Source organism: Antedon bifida, chromosome 4, assembly GCF_963402885.1.
Source record: "Antedon bifida chromosome 4, ecAntBifi1.1, whole genome shotgun sequence".
NCBI lineage: Eukaryota > Metazoa > Echinodermata > Crinoidea > Comatulida > Antedonidae > Antedon > Antedon bifida.
This window is the reverse complement of record NC_136229.1, coordinates 1,946,469-1,961,115: the sequence shown is the minus strand read 5'-3', so window position 1 is coordinate 1,961,115 and position 14,647 is coordinate 1,946,469. Positions and strand designations below refer to the sequence as shown.

The following is a 14,647-nucleotide window of genomic DNA, read 5'->3' as shown; positions in this document are numbered from 1 at the left end:
AATAATATTTTGTAAATGTGTTTGGTTGGACATCGTTACATTTCAAATTCATTTTTAAGTAATTGTTAAGCAGTAAAACTGAAAAGAAAAGAAAAAAAATCATTTTCTCGAGAAAAAAAATATTCGTTCTGTATGTTGATCACAGAAAGGGGTTGATGCCAATGCATAAGATTGGATCATATATGAATACCATGAAACAAAACATAATTATTTATGTGACGACGACTTGACTGAGTCATTGCATGCTGGCATTTAATTGTGTTCAAAAATATAGAATAGATATCATACTATCAAATCAATTTTACAGCCTATCCCTCAAGAATTTGTGATGAAGCGTATAGACCCTTCGGGATTCAAAATCATGATTGGTATTTCGACATAACACTCATAATGGCATCAATCAGTATAGATTTTTGAGTCGGATTGACACAAAGTTTACTCAGATCTAACGTTATTTTTATATCTTAAAATACAGTAACGATCTGAGGATTTAGTTTTCTATTCTTTTTCTACATTAACTGAAAATATTTACCTTTGTTGCAAAACTTAAAGTATACAGAATTATTCATGAACTTACTATTGCCCTGGAATTTCACAGGTTTCTTTACTCCTTTTAATATGGTAATATGCATATGACACATCAGTAGACTAAAGAGACAGAATGTAATGAATTTAAAGTAATTCGAGAAAGCTGAAATCACATAAAAGTTGATGTGATTGGAAAACTTGTTTAATAATTAATTCAAATAAATAACAAGATTCATAACTTCAATGAAAGTGTTATTACACTTACGCATGTGGGAACCATTGAACATAATGCAAACCAAACTCAACAATTCCAGTGCAAACAAAATGTTTTGAATCTTCGCAAGTGAGATTATAGTTAGGATCTGGAAGGCGATTTTTGGACTGCTCAAGGTAGAACAAAACGCTTCCTTAATTCTTGTATTCCACATTCAGATCAATCAGGCTTTTTAATCAACTTTAATTAATTAATTCAGTTAATTTCACTGTTTATCAGAGTAATATTCTAGCTCTGCTCTATTTTCCAAATGTTTTTGTCTTTTTCTGTGTTACTAACCTTCAACTAATTTTTGAGGAATTGTATGTCAACATGAATTTCCTTTGGACAATTAAAATGAACTATGAACTATATGTATATTCATTAAATCTTATTTCGGAATCTGTGGTCCATAGAAAGTAAAATTACGTATAAATTAATTAAAAAGACTGTACTAACTATTAATAATCATCTCAGGATGGCATTTCACCTGAAGAGCATCTTTGACTTATGTTAGACGTTCTCTATAATCGTTGAGACTAAAACATTTTCACTTGAGTTGAGTCTACAACATCAGGCCATATATCGATTTTCTTAACAATCATAAAAAGAAGGAATTCTAAATTCCGTAAACATGAGGCTGGCACTACAATGTCAGTTTATATATACTTTACCTGAAATATGCCATAGAAAAGATACATAGATTAAAAGGAACAGTTTTTATGTTACACGTACAAGTGTGCCTCTAGGCTCAAATCAGCAGAAATGGAATTGGAAAGTTGCTATACATCCTTTCAATGAATAAATTGTATAAATTTGAATAAAACTGTATAAATAAATTTCAACTATTATCAAGTGATATGTGGTTATTCTTTCGGAAATATGTTGGTTTCAAAAACTCCTGACATGAACAAATTTGATATTTTGCATTATTTTTGGAAACTGAACTATACTTAGCAGCACTTCATTATAAAAACAATGCGATACGCACAATCAAATTGAAATTACGCAAGGCAATAATGTATACACTGTCATTTCCATTAGATACACTTTTGATTAGAAATAAGAATTTTATAAAATTCAAATCAAAGTAAGATATCAAGTAGACCTATGCCTAATGGACTCTTTCTTAAAAAGAAACTATTTGAAATACGGGTTTAAAGCCCCAAGTGGTACCAGTTTTTAAAGGTTTTCATGGAGCAATTTTTAGCTGCAAAGCGATCTCTTTTTTTAAACCGGTTTCGAAGAAACCGGTCCTTTTGAAATTCCTCAATAGAAACATTGTTTAGGATCGAATAATCATATAATTATTATGTTCAACGGAAATATTGCAAACAATTTTTACATTAAAAAAATATACTATATAGACCTATGTCAGATATTTTAGGTTGTATTTTGAAATGTGTATGTAAATCTAGGAGTCGTATCCAATGCATAGTTTAATGCACAACTCAACATATCCCGTCAGAAATAGTTATGTCCATCTTCCTCCGAGTTAATATTCCCACTGTCAGTCTGATTTGATTGCAATTATACGTTACGATGAATGTATGAGAAGTTGATCAGCATTGGCACAAAATGCAAATTAGCAATTCGCTATATCAATCTTCACACGCGTACTTCAACACACTCAATCACGCTACGCTTGGTCGACACACGACGTTAAAAAGCGTCGATTCTGAAACAGATTGATTTAAAATCCTATCGAAAATAACACATTATCTGTCACCGTGCTCGAAAAATAATATCCATGCCGTGAACAGCGTCGATGCGTGATATACGTGTAATAGTTGTTGAAATGAATAGTCGTATTTCATTTCGTATAGTTAGGTGACCCACTTTATTCCCCTAACTAAAAACTGCCCCTTCCCATTTAGACCTCCTCCAACATTTTACAACTTGTCTGCATGATGCATCTTGTTTTATAATGTTCGGAGTGATGGTAATTGATTTGGAATCATAATATATTTGTTGTGTTTATACTGTGGATATTACTTCGAACGCTCAGTAATGGGGAGAGGGACGCGAGTTCTTAATATAGACCTATAATGAAATAACAATATAGTTATAGAGGGACGGTGAATAGTATGGTGTTTCTTCCATTTAGAAAATTACATTTCAATTCATCATTCATATGGAAATTGTTCTGGTTAATAAAAAAAAGTAAGTGAAAGTATTCGATTTGCAGTTCACAGATTTACATTTCGTTCCTCAATGTTTACAACAACGGTTTCTTGTTGAACTTTTGAATATAAATAATAAGTGTTCATAATATGAAAAAGTCGGTGAAATGGAATAAAGTTAGAAAATAAGAAAATAAATAATGTGATAGACCAAATAAGAAAATCATTAATATACGATAAACCATATAAAGACAATACGGAAAAAGTAAAAACATTTTAATTGTAATCGTGTGTTAATATCAATTTGGTATGACCTCGATGAATTTGCTTTCATTGTGATACAGTCGCATGCTGGTGAATCGGGACGGTTAAGACGAACGTTAAATCGACCAAATAGAGTATAGATAAATGACGGTGTATACTGGGCATGCGCAGATTAATATTCGTTATAAATTACCATGATGATGATCATTGAGATCCGAAAGTTCATTGTTTGTCTACAAAACATTGGCCTACAGACGACCTAGGCTATGTTTACGGCTTTCGCTCTCTGCGGGTGAAATCAATTATTGCTGGCGACGATTGTACACTTTATAGTTTCGTTGGAGGTCTTTTGTTATCTAATGAGAAGTGTAGCGTTCTTATGTAAACATTTGGTTTGTGACTTTAGGAGAGCCTTGTGCCATCAAAACTACGTTATGCTAGGCTTTATAGGCCATAGATCTGTTCGCAGCACTCACTTGCACTTTGTAATTTCTAGTAATAATGATAATATATCATAAGGGAACTTTGTCGCTCCTTTCATAATCAATAATATCACGATAGATGGATATGTATTGATGATACCTAATATAAAACACATGTGTTTCTTGAAAACCACATCTTTAGATTCACACAGTCGTCTATATGTCTGTATGAATAAAATATACGCCGATGTCACGTGATTGAAAAATCAATATGGCTTTTAATTGTGAATGACATATGCCTGATTACAAAGCCATAAAAATGTGCTATTTTGCGAGTATTATATTTTAGTCCATTATTTAAACAATAGCATCATCAATCAATTTATATAAATTTGTTTATAGTCGTACTTTATTACAAATAACTTTGTATTAAGGAAAGAATATCATGTTTTACTTTATACTACAAATTCAACCAATGCTTAGTTACTTGTTGTATTATTGTTGTTTCATATAATCATGTTAAAAACATTATCGTGTTTTTTTGTACCGCGTTATTTATTCAGCACTGTATCTAATTACATTGTGTCTTTTCGTTTAGTTTCAGGAGTATTCTGTGTATATACAATTAATGATGAGCGCATCACTTTGATGTACAAAATCTACTTTGTAACTCGAAGGGTCTTATGGGAAAACTATCAACATAATCCCGATATTTTCTGGTCATCCCATTAAATTACCTTTTATATGATGACCATCGTGTCATCACGATGATTGTATGAAAATGTATCAAAGCTTTCAAAAAGCAAAACAGTTTATATTATATTCTTCATATCAGCTACTCATCAGTCTGTTTTTCACTTGACGAAACCTCTCGCGCAGAATTAGCTGATTTTGGTTGCGCATATTTTTGCATCGCGAAAATGGAAATATGAATCATACGCATGCGCATAAAAGAAGAATTTGAGTAAAGAAATTCATCTAATAGACAAAAAAGGGCTTACAGTAAACAAGATGCATAGAGTTGACGCGAGCCAACGTTGAAAATATGAAAACGCTACGGATTCTGTACGATGCGTGTGCGTGCGCCTACGCGTACGGTATGTCTGAAAGAATCTGAAAGAAATCCCACCACTTGTTTCCTACATGGTAATGATATATACTATCATAAATACTGTTTTAACAACAGTGATGAAAAGTAAAAAACGTCGGTTGAAAATTATCCAATTAATTTGCGTTTGTTTACGTATTAATACTTGCAGAGCATTACTGATGTGATTTTTAACCGTATTATGATTAATGAAACATAAGCTTTAACGTTGTCTTGGGAATTGCGAATATCAGCTATTCAGTTGCATATTAATTGCATTGACAAATGTATCGGCACCGCTAAAGTATATCCCATTACAGATCAAAACAAGCATTGTGTGTACTTTAGTTGATCGTCGTCGAATGGTCCCTGTGACGTCAAAATAATAAAAAGGGATACAATCGGTTAACATCTTTTACACGGTCAAAGGTTATATTGCATATTTATTGATACAATTTTCAGTGAAAATATGTAAAATATCATGAATGCCAGAGTAATTGCTTCGATATAATATTTGATACAAATTTACAGTCATTATATTCGGTAAGGTTAACGGACTTAATATACTACACTGATAAACATAAGTAGGCCTACTCAATTCAAATACAGAACACTGTTATTTAAAGATATATTGTCCCCCTAAACAATTTTATTTTTTTCAATTTTTTTAATATGCCATTTTTATGTCACATAATAGTTTTCACTTTGAACAAAAACTGGATCGAAAAAAATATTATTTACCTGAAAAAAATGTAATTTAAAGCAAAAAATACTTAAATTGTCTGTCAGACAATGTTTGTTGGTTAAAATGATACGTTTTTTTTGTCTTTTTCTAAGTGAAATAATTTTTTGTTTTGGTTTTTCAACAGAATTGAATAACTTTATTAAAACTGCAAAATGGCCTATTTAAAATCTGATTTCATAAATCTTCATTTTTTATGTTTTGTTGGGACAATACATCTTTAAGGTTGTACAGAACTCACAGAGTATATGTATTGTGTCTAAAGCTACACATGCAGTGTGCGCATACTATCCGTGCATTATTTTGACACATCACATATCTGTTTTATTTCATACTAAACAATGAATGCCATATGACAAAATTATTCCTCATTGTTAACAAAATCCCATTTAATAAATACAATAACATACATATACGACATGTCACCAGATGCTTGGTATAACTCGATCAGAAATCAGTTTATTTCAGCCATAGAAAAGGATGAAATTGATGTATAGACTAACTGTGTCTTTTATTACATTTTGCGTTTTACTAGGATGGATACTGCTTTACAGATACGACACTGGGAAGTCTGTTCCCAAACCGATCCCTACGTTACGAATTAAAAATATAGGCCTACCGGTAGTACCCGTTCGTCAAAAGGATGGAGTTAGGTGTGTACATTATTTTAATCCGTATCATGCTAGAAACGTGATAGCTTCCGTATCCACCCCAGTTCGAAATAGTCAATGTTTAGCATGCTTAGTATCGAAGTGGAATTGATGGAATGATGTTTTTTTAGTTATTAATTAATATTAGGCCTATACATCATTAGTATTTAGTTATCTATAAATGTTATTTTCTATTTTGTATTTCGTGGAACGAAGTTACATTATGATTGTTTATCAATATGTCTTTGTTTCTTTTGTAGGATAAACAAGAAAACAGAAGTTGCTAACAGTCGACACATGTGCGACAAAGGGGAAACTACTGATTGTACACCTAAACCTGTTTATAACGCCACCGGTAATCAGCTGAACATTACTTTGACCTCTGACCTTTTATTTATATATAAAAGATTACCATGGATGAAATTAAAGAGCTATCTTCCTAACTATTTTACAAAAATTAATAATAGCAAGCGGGCGGAATACAAAAATGCAAAGTTGGTGTTTTTGTATACGCCTAGATCGGCGTCCTCCGGATCAAGTCGATGTATCCGTAAAGCTTCCACCGGCGATGGTAGACGAGTCGGGCCTGATCTATCGGAGTGTAAACGAACTCATTTCAAACAAAATAATGAATATGATGTATTATTAGGAGACACTGTTTTTGGTTTATGTGAACATTCTGAACGGCCATGTGGTTACGCTACGCTAGTACGAGATCCTTACGAGCGTATCGTATCAAGCTATTCGTACTGCCGCCGGACAAGAAGTGATCCACTATGTAGAGCAATGTCCCCTTGGAAATCTTCAATAACTGAGTGGGCGGAACACCTCGGAAATTACTTCTTCCAACAGCTCATCTTCCACCCGAAATTCTGTAATCAGTTCCAAGAGTATTATTTTCCAAGAAGCATTAAGAGTGATATCTATCTCAGCCCACCGGTGTGGTTCCGTCAAAAAGTTATACTATCTCACATGTTAACTAAACAGCAAATAGATACGCTTGTAGATTACTGTTTGGTGAATCTGGAAAATTGGTTTTCTTTAGTTGGGCTTATGGAACATTACGAGATAAGTATGAAAATGATTGAAACCGTTTTTAAAATTCCCGTAGAACGTGTTTGTGTGGGAAACCAATCACAAAATGTGGGCCAATACTCCAATTTATTAATCCCATCTGAAAATAATGCAATTGATGATAAAATGGGCATTAGGAAATTGATTGAAGAATTAAAGGAAGATGCTAGTGTAGCACGTGCAATACAAGCTGATTTGAGGCTATACGCCAGATTTAAAGAGATATTCCAACGACAGGTAGACAATTATAAAATGGCATTAAGTAAATAAGGGCACGCAATCTATCTCGGTAAATAACTTTAAATATATTTTGTTTGAAGGTTTACATGGCGAAATCAAATGTTGATATAAAGTTTTCAGTACACCACGTGTCTTAGTTCTGAAAAGAACTGTTGAGTTTCTCGACGTTTAGTCCTCACTCCTGAGGATCAAAGCATATTGATCGAAACGTCGAGAAACTCAACAGTTCTTTTCTGAACTAAGACACTTTAAAGCAACATTTAAATATATTCTATTATATATAGCATCAGCACAGTAAATAGGAATTGATTGATAAGTTTAACTCAGACATATAACATTGTATAATAATAGTTTTCACGATATGTTATTCAGAATAAATACATTTATATTCCCTCAGTATCACTAGATAATCCAACAGGTTACCGGATTTTTAAAAAGTTTTCGTTAAAATCGGTGTGTGCCTTGGAGTGATAAAAATTATATTTTCTGTATAAAAATAATATATAATATATATAATAATATTATATAATCTGTATGTTTTCAGATGTTTCATTTTAAAATAACTATTGTTAATTTAACATTTTTTAAATAGTATACTTACGATGATTGTTGTTTAACTTATTGTTTTTCACACTGAATTCACCATTATTTATTTGTATATTGTTTATTTTAATTATTAAAATTAAATTAGAACTATAATTAATGTTAGCATTATAATGTTACACTATTTTATTAAGAATATTGTACATACTGTATAACTAATAATTGTATTGTTAACCAATTGACGTCACTTAGGCCCCTCTAAAAGCAGGTTAAATTAACAGGACGAAATACAAATGTGATAGCACCAAACATTTAATTTATTTTATGTGATTTATAATGGAGTTCTTCGATAACGATCAGCATTAAAAAAAAAATTGTATTTAAATTGTCACAATAGGCCTATGGCAACAACAATAGTAGTTGTATTTTGGAAAAATGCATACGGTAATAGATAGAGTCATTAGAGGATATCAGCATAGCAATACAATCACAACGATGTGCCAAGCTCTCCAAAATAACAAAATACAGAGTACAGTATATACAATTGTGAAATTAAGATTCACAAGTTAAAATATATCTTTGTGCGTTTTTTTAGTACAATAAAAAAGATAAAAACAATATAGTCGTCTTACAACACTCGACTCGACGAAGACAAGTATGTATCCGTAAGAGGGGGTTATAAACAATGTTGTTAATATACCATTCTCTGACATTCGTTTTCGCCAATAATACAGACGTCATAGAGAGCGCCCTTTCTTTCGATCACAGTGAATATCATTTTTTAGTTTATTAATTTTTATTTTAAAATTATTTTACGAGTGTGGTCCATCCAGCCGAAGCTGTTTATAAAGATTTTTAAAATAAAATAATGCACAGAATAATTAGAATCAAAAGGGAAATCAATTAAAACAATGAATTAAATTAAATTGGCCATCTCAGAGAGAAAAGACAGGAAATAGGAAGTAACTAAACAAGGAGAAGATGGTTCTTGAGCAACAATTTGAAGGAAGAGTAAGATGAAGCAAGACGGACATCTAAAGGAAGAAAAAAGTAGGAGCATTGAAGCTAAAAGACTGTTTAAAAAGTTCCAAGTAAAGTCAGGAGATAAGGAGATCACTGTCTGCATGCAATGAACCAAGAGAACAAAGCCAATCACACTCATGTTACCAATATCATTACCTACTGATCATTTTTGTTTATTTTGTCATTTGAACTCGGTTTAATCTTTTATTCCTTATTCAAGTTCAAAATTATTCACCAAAATGTTTACTGGCATTATAATAGTAGGTTACTAACCAAAGTAAATAATTGTACTGGTGATCATTGTCACTTTAAACGTGAGAGAGCATAGAGAGTAGGAAGACATATTGAGGAAACACTGTTTCGTACAAAGTGATCGACCATGCATATAATATTTGGTAACTTTTAAGCAATGTAAATATGTACAATATAAGTTTAAATAAACAACGCAATTACAATGCTCGGATTAAAAGGTAACCAAGTACATTTGTATGTTATTTCCTGTTCTCAACGCCAGAGAGGTTTGAAGCTTATTATACAACATAGGGCATATTCAACATTTTTTGGAGCAGCTTTTATCTTTAATAATTAGTTTGTCAGGAAGAAAATGAACGTAAACATGTTGGCTTTGTTACATTACATTATGTTAACCCTAACTATAAGTAATGTGTATACAGGTAAGATATTGAACTTGTTTCAAAAGATAAAATCTCATATTTTATTAGCCACCGACGATTGTGCAAAAATGTACGGGAAACGTTTCCCCTCATCAGTGTTAAGCTTTTTAAAATGGTGCATATATTTGTACAAACTTGCACCGGTATTCAATTACGTTAATTCTTTGTTTTTAAAATTATCCGAACATCTGAATAGCTGCTGACAGCGTATTATAAATAAAACAAAGTGCTGTGTTTTAGGTGTGTAAATTATTTATTTATAGCTCTGTCTACACTATCAAACTAGTTTGACAAAAATGTGTGATGTGCCCAAATATGGTAGTGATATGCTTAAATATGGTAGTGATATAACATCATCGGCACATCACATTTTTTTGTCACATAAAGTTTGATAGACAGAGTTTAAGCCAGTTAATATCATGATTAATAATCATGAAGCAGCTTTTATCAGATTGCTGACGACACGATTCTGAATTTTGCAAATGTTGGAAATTTTAAGCTTCTTCTTATTCGTTCAGCCATATTTCTTATCGGTATCTACGTTTTCAATGACAACAAAAGAAACATCATTTTTTGTTCAGCCCCTCCTGTATGGTCAAATTGCCCGTCAGATATCGAACAAAATACAGAACCTAATTCAAATCAAGCGTCGGTCACGTGGACGGCACCAACTGTAACTGATGATACTACACCACAAGAAGGTCTTGTTACACTCGTAATATACAATCCTGCGTTGGCGATTCAAAATGTATTTTTGGTAGGAACTACAGAGGTTCGTTATACTGCCACTGATACAGATACGGAGGTTGGCACATGTTCTTTTATGGTCACTGTCATTAGTGAGTATTGTATTACCATATTATTCCCCAGTTCTACACTGATACAATAGGTAATTGGTCTTTTTTAAATAGTGTGCCGTAGATTGTTATTTTTTGTGACCAAATGCTAATACTTCACGCCTACCCTGGCCGCATTATTTTTTTTCCTATTAGGAAACTATAGAGGGCCTGAATCCACACACGGAAAACCCTGGAAATAGTTTTCACGCGGTAATCAGCCGCATCTACGTAATAATATATCGTAAATACGTAATGAAATTCAGGTTAGTACATATCGCTCTACAAAAATGTTGTACAATTCTGTAAATGCTACTAGAGACATCAAGACGAGTATGAGTAAGCTCTGAAGTATCAGTTTGTTTGTTGGAAGTCCTCGGTAGTGCCTGTGAAGACACTCTTGTGTTTTAAGCTAATGTAATTGTGCTACTTACGCATACACATGGAATGTATTGATACGAGCTGTGGAGATTTATTACTTCAAGCTCACAAGTAAAATGAGTGCACCGTGTAGTGTATTAAGCATCGTGTGGACGCTAATCGGAAGTAACGCGCGCGTATAATTTCATTTTTGACGTAAATTTCCTCAGAAGAAGGCCGTCTGAACATAAAATAGTTTCTTGATCAAGCAAAACAAGAGGATGTTCTCAGTTGGTCCTAAGCAACCAAGGAAAATGTTCGTTTACTGTTACAATCAAAGAAGATGGATTGTACTTTACTTAGATCGCAAGATGCACCGTCGCAGACTGAGCGAAGAGAAAGTAATGTTATGCAAAATATTAATATGCGCATGCCCAGTATACGGTATTTGTGGTGGATTTAAATTGGCCGCCGAAGATGATAGCGTAAACAATGATGAATCAAGATGAGATGATTTCTGATAGACTGCTGCTGATAACCCGTTAGTTTCGTTGCCATAAAACAATCTGTAGAATAGAGCCGAAACGATTTTCACCTCCTCCTAAAATTCGACCGGTCTGTGAGTAGCACTTCCAATCACAAATGTGATATGCAAGTGACTTTGAGGGTGATAATTTGTGAAAATAAATAAATTCAACAAATGTTTCTAACAATTTATGAAAATATAATTATAACATACTTGAGAAATTGTATAAAAATCAATTAAAGCAATAATGTTATACTCATTGTCTACATCATAATCTTCGTTGTCCAACGGAATTACCAAAGTTATCTATAACATTATTTATAAAATAATTATTTTCGTCTTATAGTGTGTACTAAGCAGTGTAATAATGGTGGAACATGTATGGTAAACAATGGCGTAGAAGAATGCAAATGTCCGACTGATTTTGCGGGTGAAAACTGTGAATGTACGTAATTAAACAAAACGTTTCAAAAAATATAAATATAACCTATACTTACACTTTTGGATGTATCCATTGACAGTCAAATGCAGCAAAGGTTCTGTCAAAAGGTTCGTGAAGGGCGTTTGTTACACTGAAGCCAAGCCAAATAACATACATTCATTTTTAACTTCTTATGTATTTTTGTATATTTTCTCAGAGAAGAGTGTTCACCGGCACTTTAACTATTATTATATATGATTTACGACACAATTTTATACAACTTCATTGTTGTCCAAAACGGAATTAATTATAAATTATCGTGTTTTACAGCTCCATTAATTTCGATAGACATTGCAATAGGATTGTTCTTTGCCGGCATTGTTATTGGACTCTTCGTTGCCGCTGGCGTCGCATTTACATACAAAATGCCTACAAAGGTATGTTAGTTATTCCATGCATGAAATAAAACAGGTCCGTTATAACATGGAGAAATAAGGGTCCTAACTTATTTCTCCATGGTTATAATTACGTGCGTTTTTAATGTAAGTTAATGATTAGCTCAGCTACAAGCATTTCAGATATAATATTTTGTTAAATGTACAAATATTAGAAATGTGAAAGAGAAAAAATGAAATGATCAAATAAAATTGGTCAAAAAAAAGAGGAAAATCTGATATTAAAGCATGCCAGACTTTTTCAGTAATTATGTAGTTACCTGATGATACCAAACCTGGTGAAATGTTTATTTATTTTATTATTTATTTCTTTATTCGAATTCACAAAATAATATGAATAAAAGTACCACAGCCCTCAAATTCAATTACATATGATAACGATTTTTGCCACACCATTTTTCTTTTCGTTTTTTTTTAATTCCTTTCCTTACATTAGTGTACAGAAGAATAGAGATTTTACTGTGTGAAATGTTTTTCTCCATTGATAAGAAACTGGGTTTTTTTTTCATTTTTTTAATCGTGTAAAATAACAAAAATATGAAATGTGACTTACCGTTCATGCATGGTGCTTTCACATTGCCTTCTTGGTGATTCGGGGTTCAAAGGTTCCAAAAAACTACGTACACGCAAATGGTTTATAAATCTAATTTCTTTTACGGACAGAGAAAATAATATAGTTGCATTATTAATTCACAAATATAGATATTATACTGTATATCTCTATAATAAACATTATAAAAGAAAGTGTTTTCAAACAAATCAAATTTGTTTTTACAATTCACTATTCACAGAAGAAACGGGCTGAAACCGGATTTACAAGTGAACAGGATGTAAGTTACTTTACACAATGTCATAAAAATAAATCCAACTTGTCTTCTTTTTTTGTTGATTCATCTCCGACTTTGTCATTTAGGCGCTATATAAATCCAGGATATTATTATTATTTTTTTTTTATATTTATTTATTTATTCATTAACTACTTTGAAACATATATACTTTTTGAATTTTTTTTTTGAAAATTTAAATAAAAGCCATCTGAGCGTAAGGTTCTCCATCATAAGTACATTCTACTTAGAAAAAACTCTTATGTTATTATAATGATGTATCTTATGAAAATAAAATTGAATTGAAATTTACTGTACAACTCTTTATTCTAAACAGTAATTAGACATTCTTTCGTATTTTCATTTAGGAACGTTCTAATTGCAGGCCACAATTTTATTTTCAGGCACACACGGACACTGGGGAATTGCATGAATACAAGGCAACCATAGAGCCAATTTGCATAGACAATGACATGTATATGACTGTAAAAGACACGGTATAAGAAACAAATGAAAGAGAAACAGTGTACATTAATGTAAATAAGTCGAAAAAGAAATGAACGTAATTCTGTAAAAGAATTGTACTATTGTTTTTATTTTAGCATAAAGCATTACGGTTTTGAGCAATCTTTTTTCATTCATTCATTCAAGTTAACATTTTATTTTTTTCAAATAAAAATAAAAATAAAAAACATTTCTTTCAATTTACAAATAATTTATGACATTAAAACAGACTGGAAAAGAAAGAAGTGGGAATAAATTTCTTTAAGTTTTTAAGTGGCAAAGTCCCAAAAAGTAAAATCAAAAGGAACACCCAATAGAAACTTGTGAACAATAACTTGGCATACGTTTTATATTATAACTTTTCTACATATACAGTTTTAAAGCTACGTTTCGTCGTCGTTGTTACAGTATATCTCTTCTTTTTATGTTACATGTTTTCAGCTTAGGCAGGATAATACCCAGCAGATTATATTCCGGTATTTTAAATTTGAATTTGGGAGTATTACAAAATTCTGAGACAAAATGTATTTTCATGTTTATCCTGGATAGATGGGTCACTGAAATCCGAAAATGAGGAATTTTTGTTTGCTCGATGGGCAAAAATTAGGGAATACGATGAGGATTATCATTAAACTTTGATTAAAGAGAATGTGATTGTTTTTCATATTTAATTCATGATCGTCATATTCTTACATCAGGTGCACAGTACAAACTAAAATTAGAACTATAATTGATGTCATTTTATATAGCACCAAACATTTGTAAATGTTAAAACAATTTATATTATGAAAATGTGATATAATGGAGTACTGCAATGATGATCAGCATTAAGTTTTTTTTAAATTTATTTAAATTATCAGTATATATGGCAACAACAACAGTCGTTGTATTTTGGAAATATGCACAATAGATAGAGTTATTTGAACATTTTATAAGAGGATATCGGCGCTTAGGTCTACAATCACAACAATGTGCCAAGCTCTCCAAAATAACAAAATACAGAGTAGCCTACAGTATATACAATTGTGAAATTGAAATTCACAAGTTAGATTATATCTTTGTGCGTTTTTTAGTACAATAAAGAAGATAAAAACAATA

The 14,647-nt window shown here is 31.8% G+C and overlaps 2 protein-coding genes across 3 annotated transcripts in view; one reads left to right on the top strand and one right to left on the bottom strand.

Moving 5' to 3' along the window:
• LOC144840398 (uncharacterized) overlaps positions 1-12,112 on the bottom strand; it is a 26,109-nt gene extending 13,997 nt beyond the window's left edge. Inside the window, exon 1 of the mRNA XM_078696205.1 lies at positions 11,843-12,112. Coding sequence (XP_078552331.1) covers positions 11,843-11,943 — 101 coding nt within the window. The 5' untranslated portion in view covers positions 11,944-12,112. The remainder of the gene's footprint in view (positions 1-11,842) is intronic.
• LOC144840404 (uncharacterized) lies at positions 6,385-14,647 on the top strand. Of its 2 annotated transcripts, XM_078696213.1 has the most exons (6): positions 9,459-9,623; positions 10,205-10,462; positions 11,692-11,790; positions 12,097-12,203; positions 13,013-13,051; positions 13,450-14,647. In XM_078696213.1, exons 1-6 carry the CDS (start codon positions 9,554-9,556, stop codon positions 13,546-13,548), a joined length of 672 nt encoding a protein of 223 aa, XP_078552339.1. In that variant the 5' UTR covers positions 9,459-9,553; the 3' UTR covers positions 13,549-14,647. The 2 variants fall into 2 exon arrangements, with proteins under 2 accessions (XP_078552338.1, XP_078552339.1); XM_078696212.1 differs by lacking the exons at positions 9,459-9,623; positions 10,205-10,462; positions 12,097-12,203 and adding an exon at positions 6,385-7,405 and having other exon boundaries at positions 13,450-13,539.

Excerpts from the sequence above, each read along its gene's own strand:
- LOC144840404 (XM_078696212.1), top strand. The coding sequence starts at position 6,487 with ATGAAATTAAAGAGCTATCTTCCTAACTATTTTACAAAAATTAATAAT. Across the intron at positions 7,406-11,691 it reads CAATTATAAAATGGCATTAA|TGTGTACTAAGCAGTGTAAT; the intron begins GTAAATAAGGGC and ends TTCGTCTTATAG.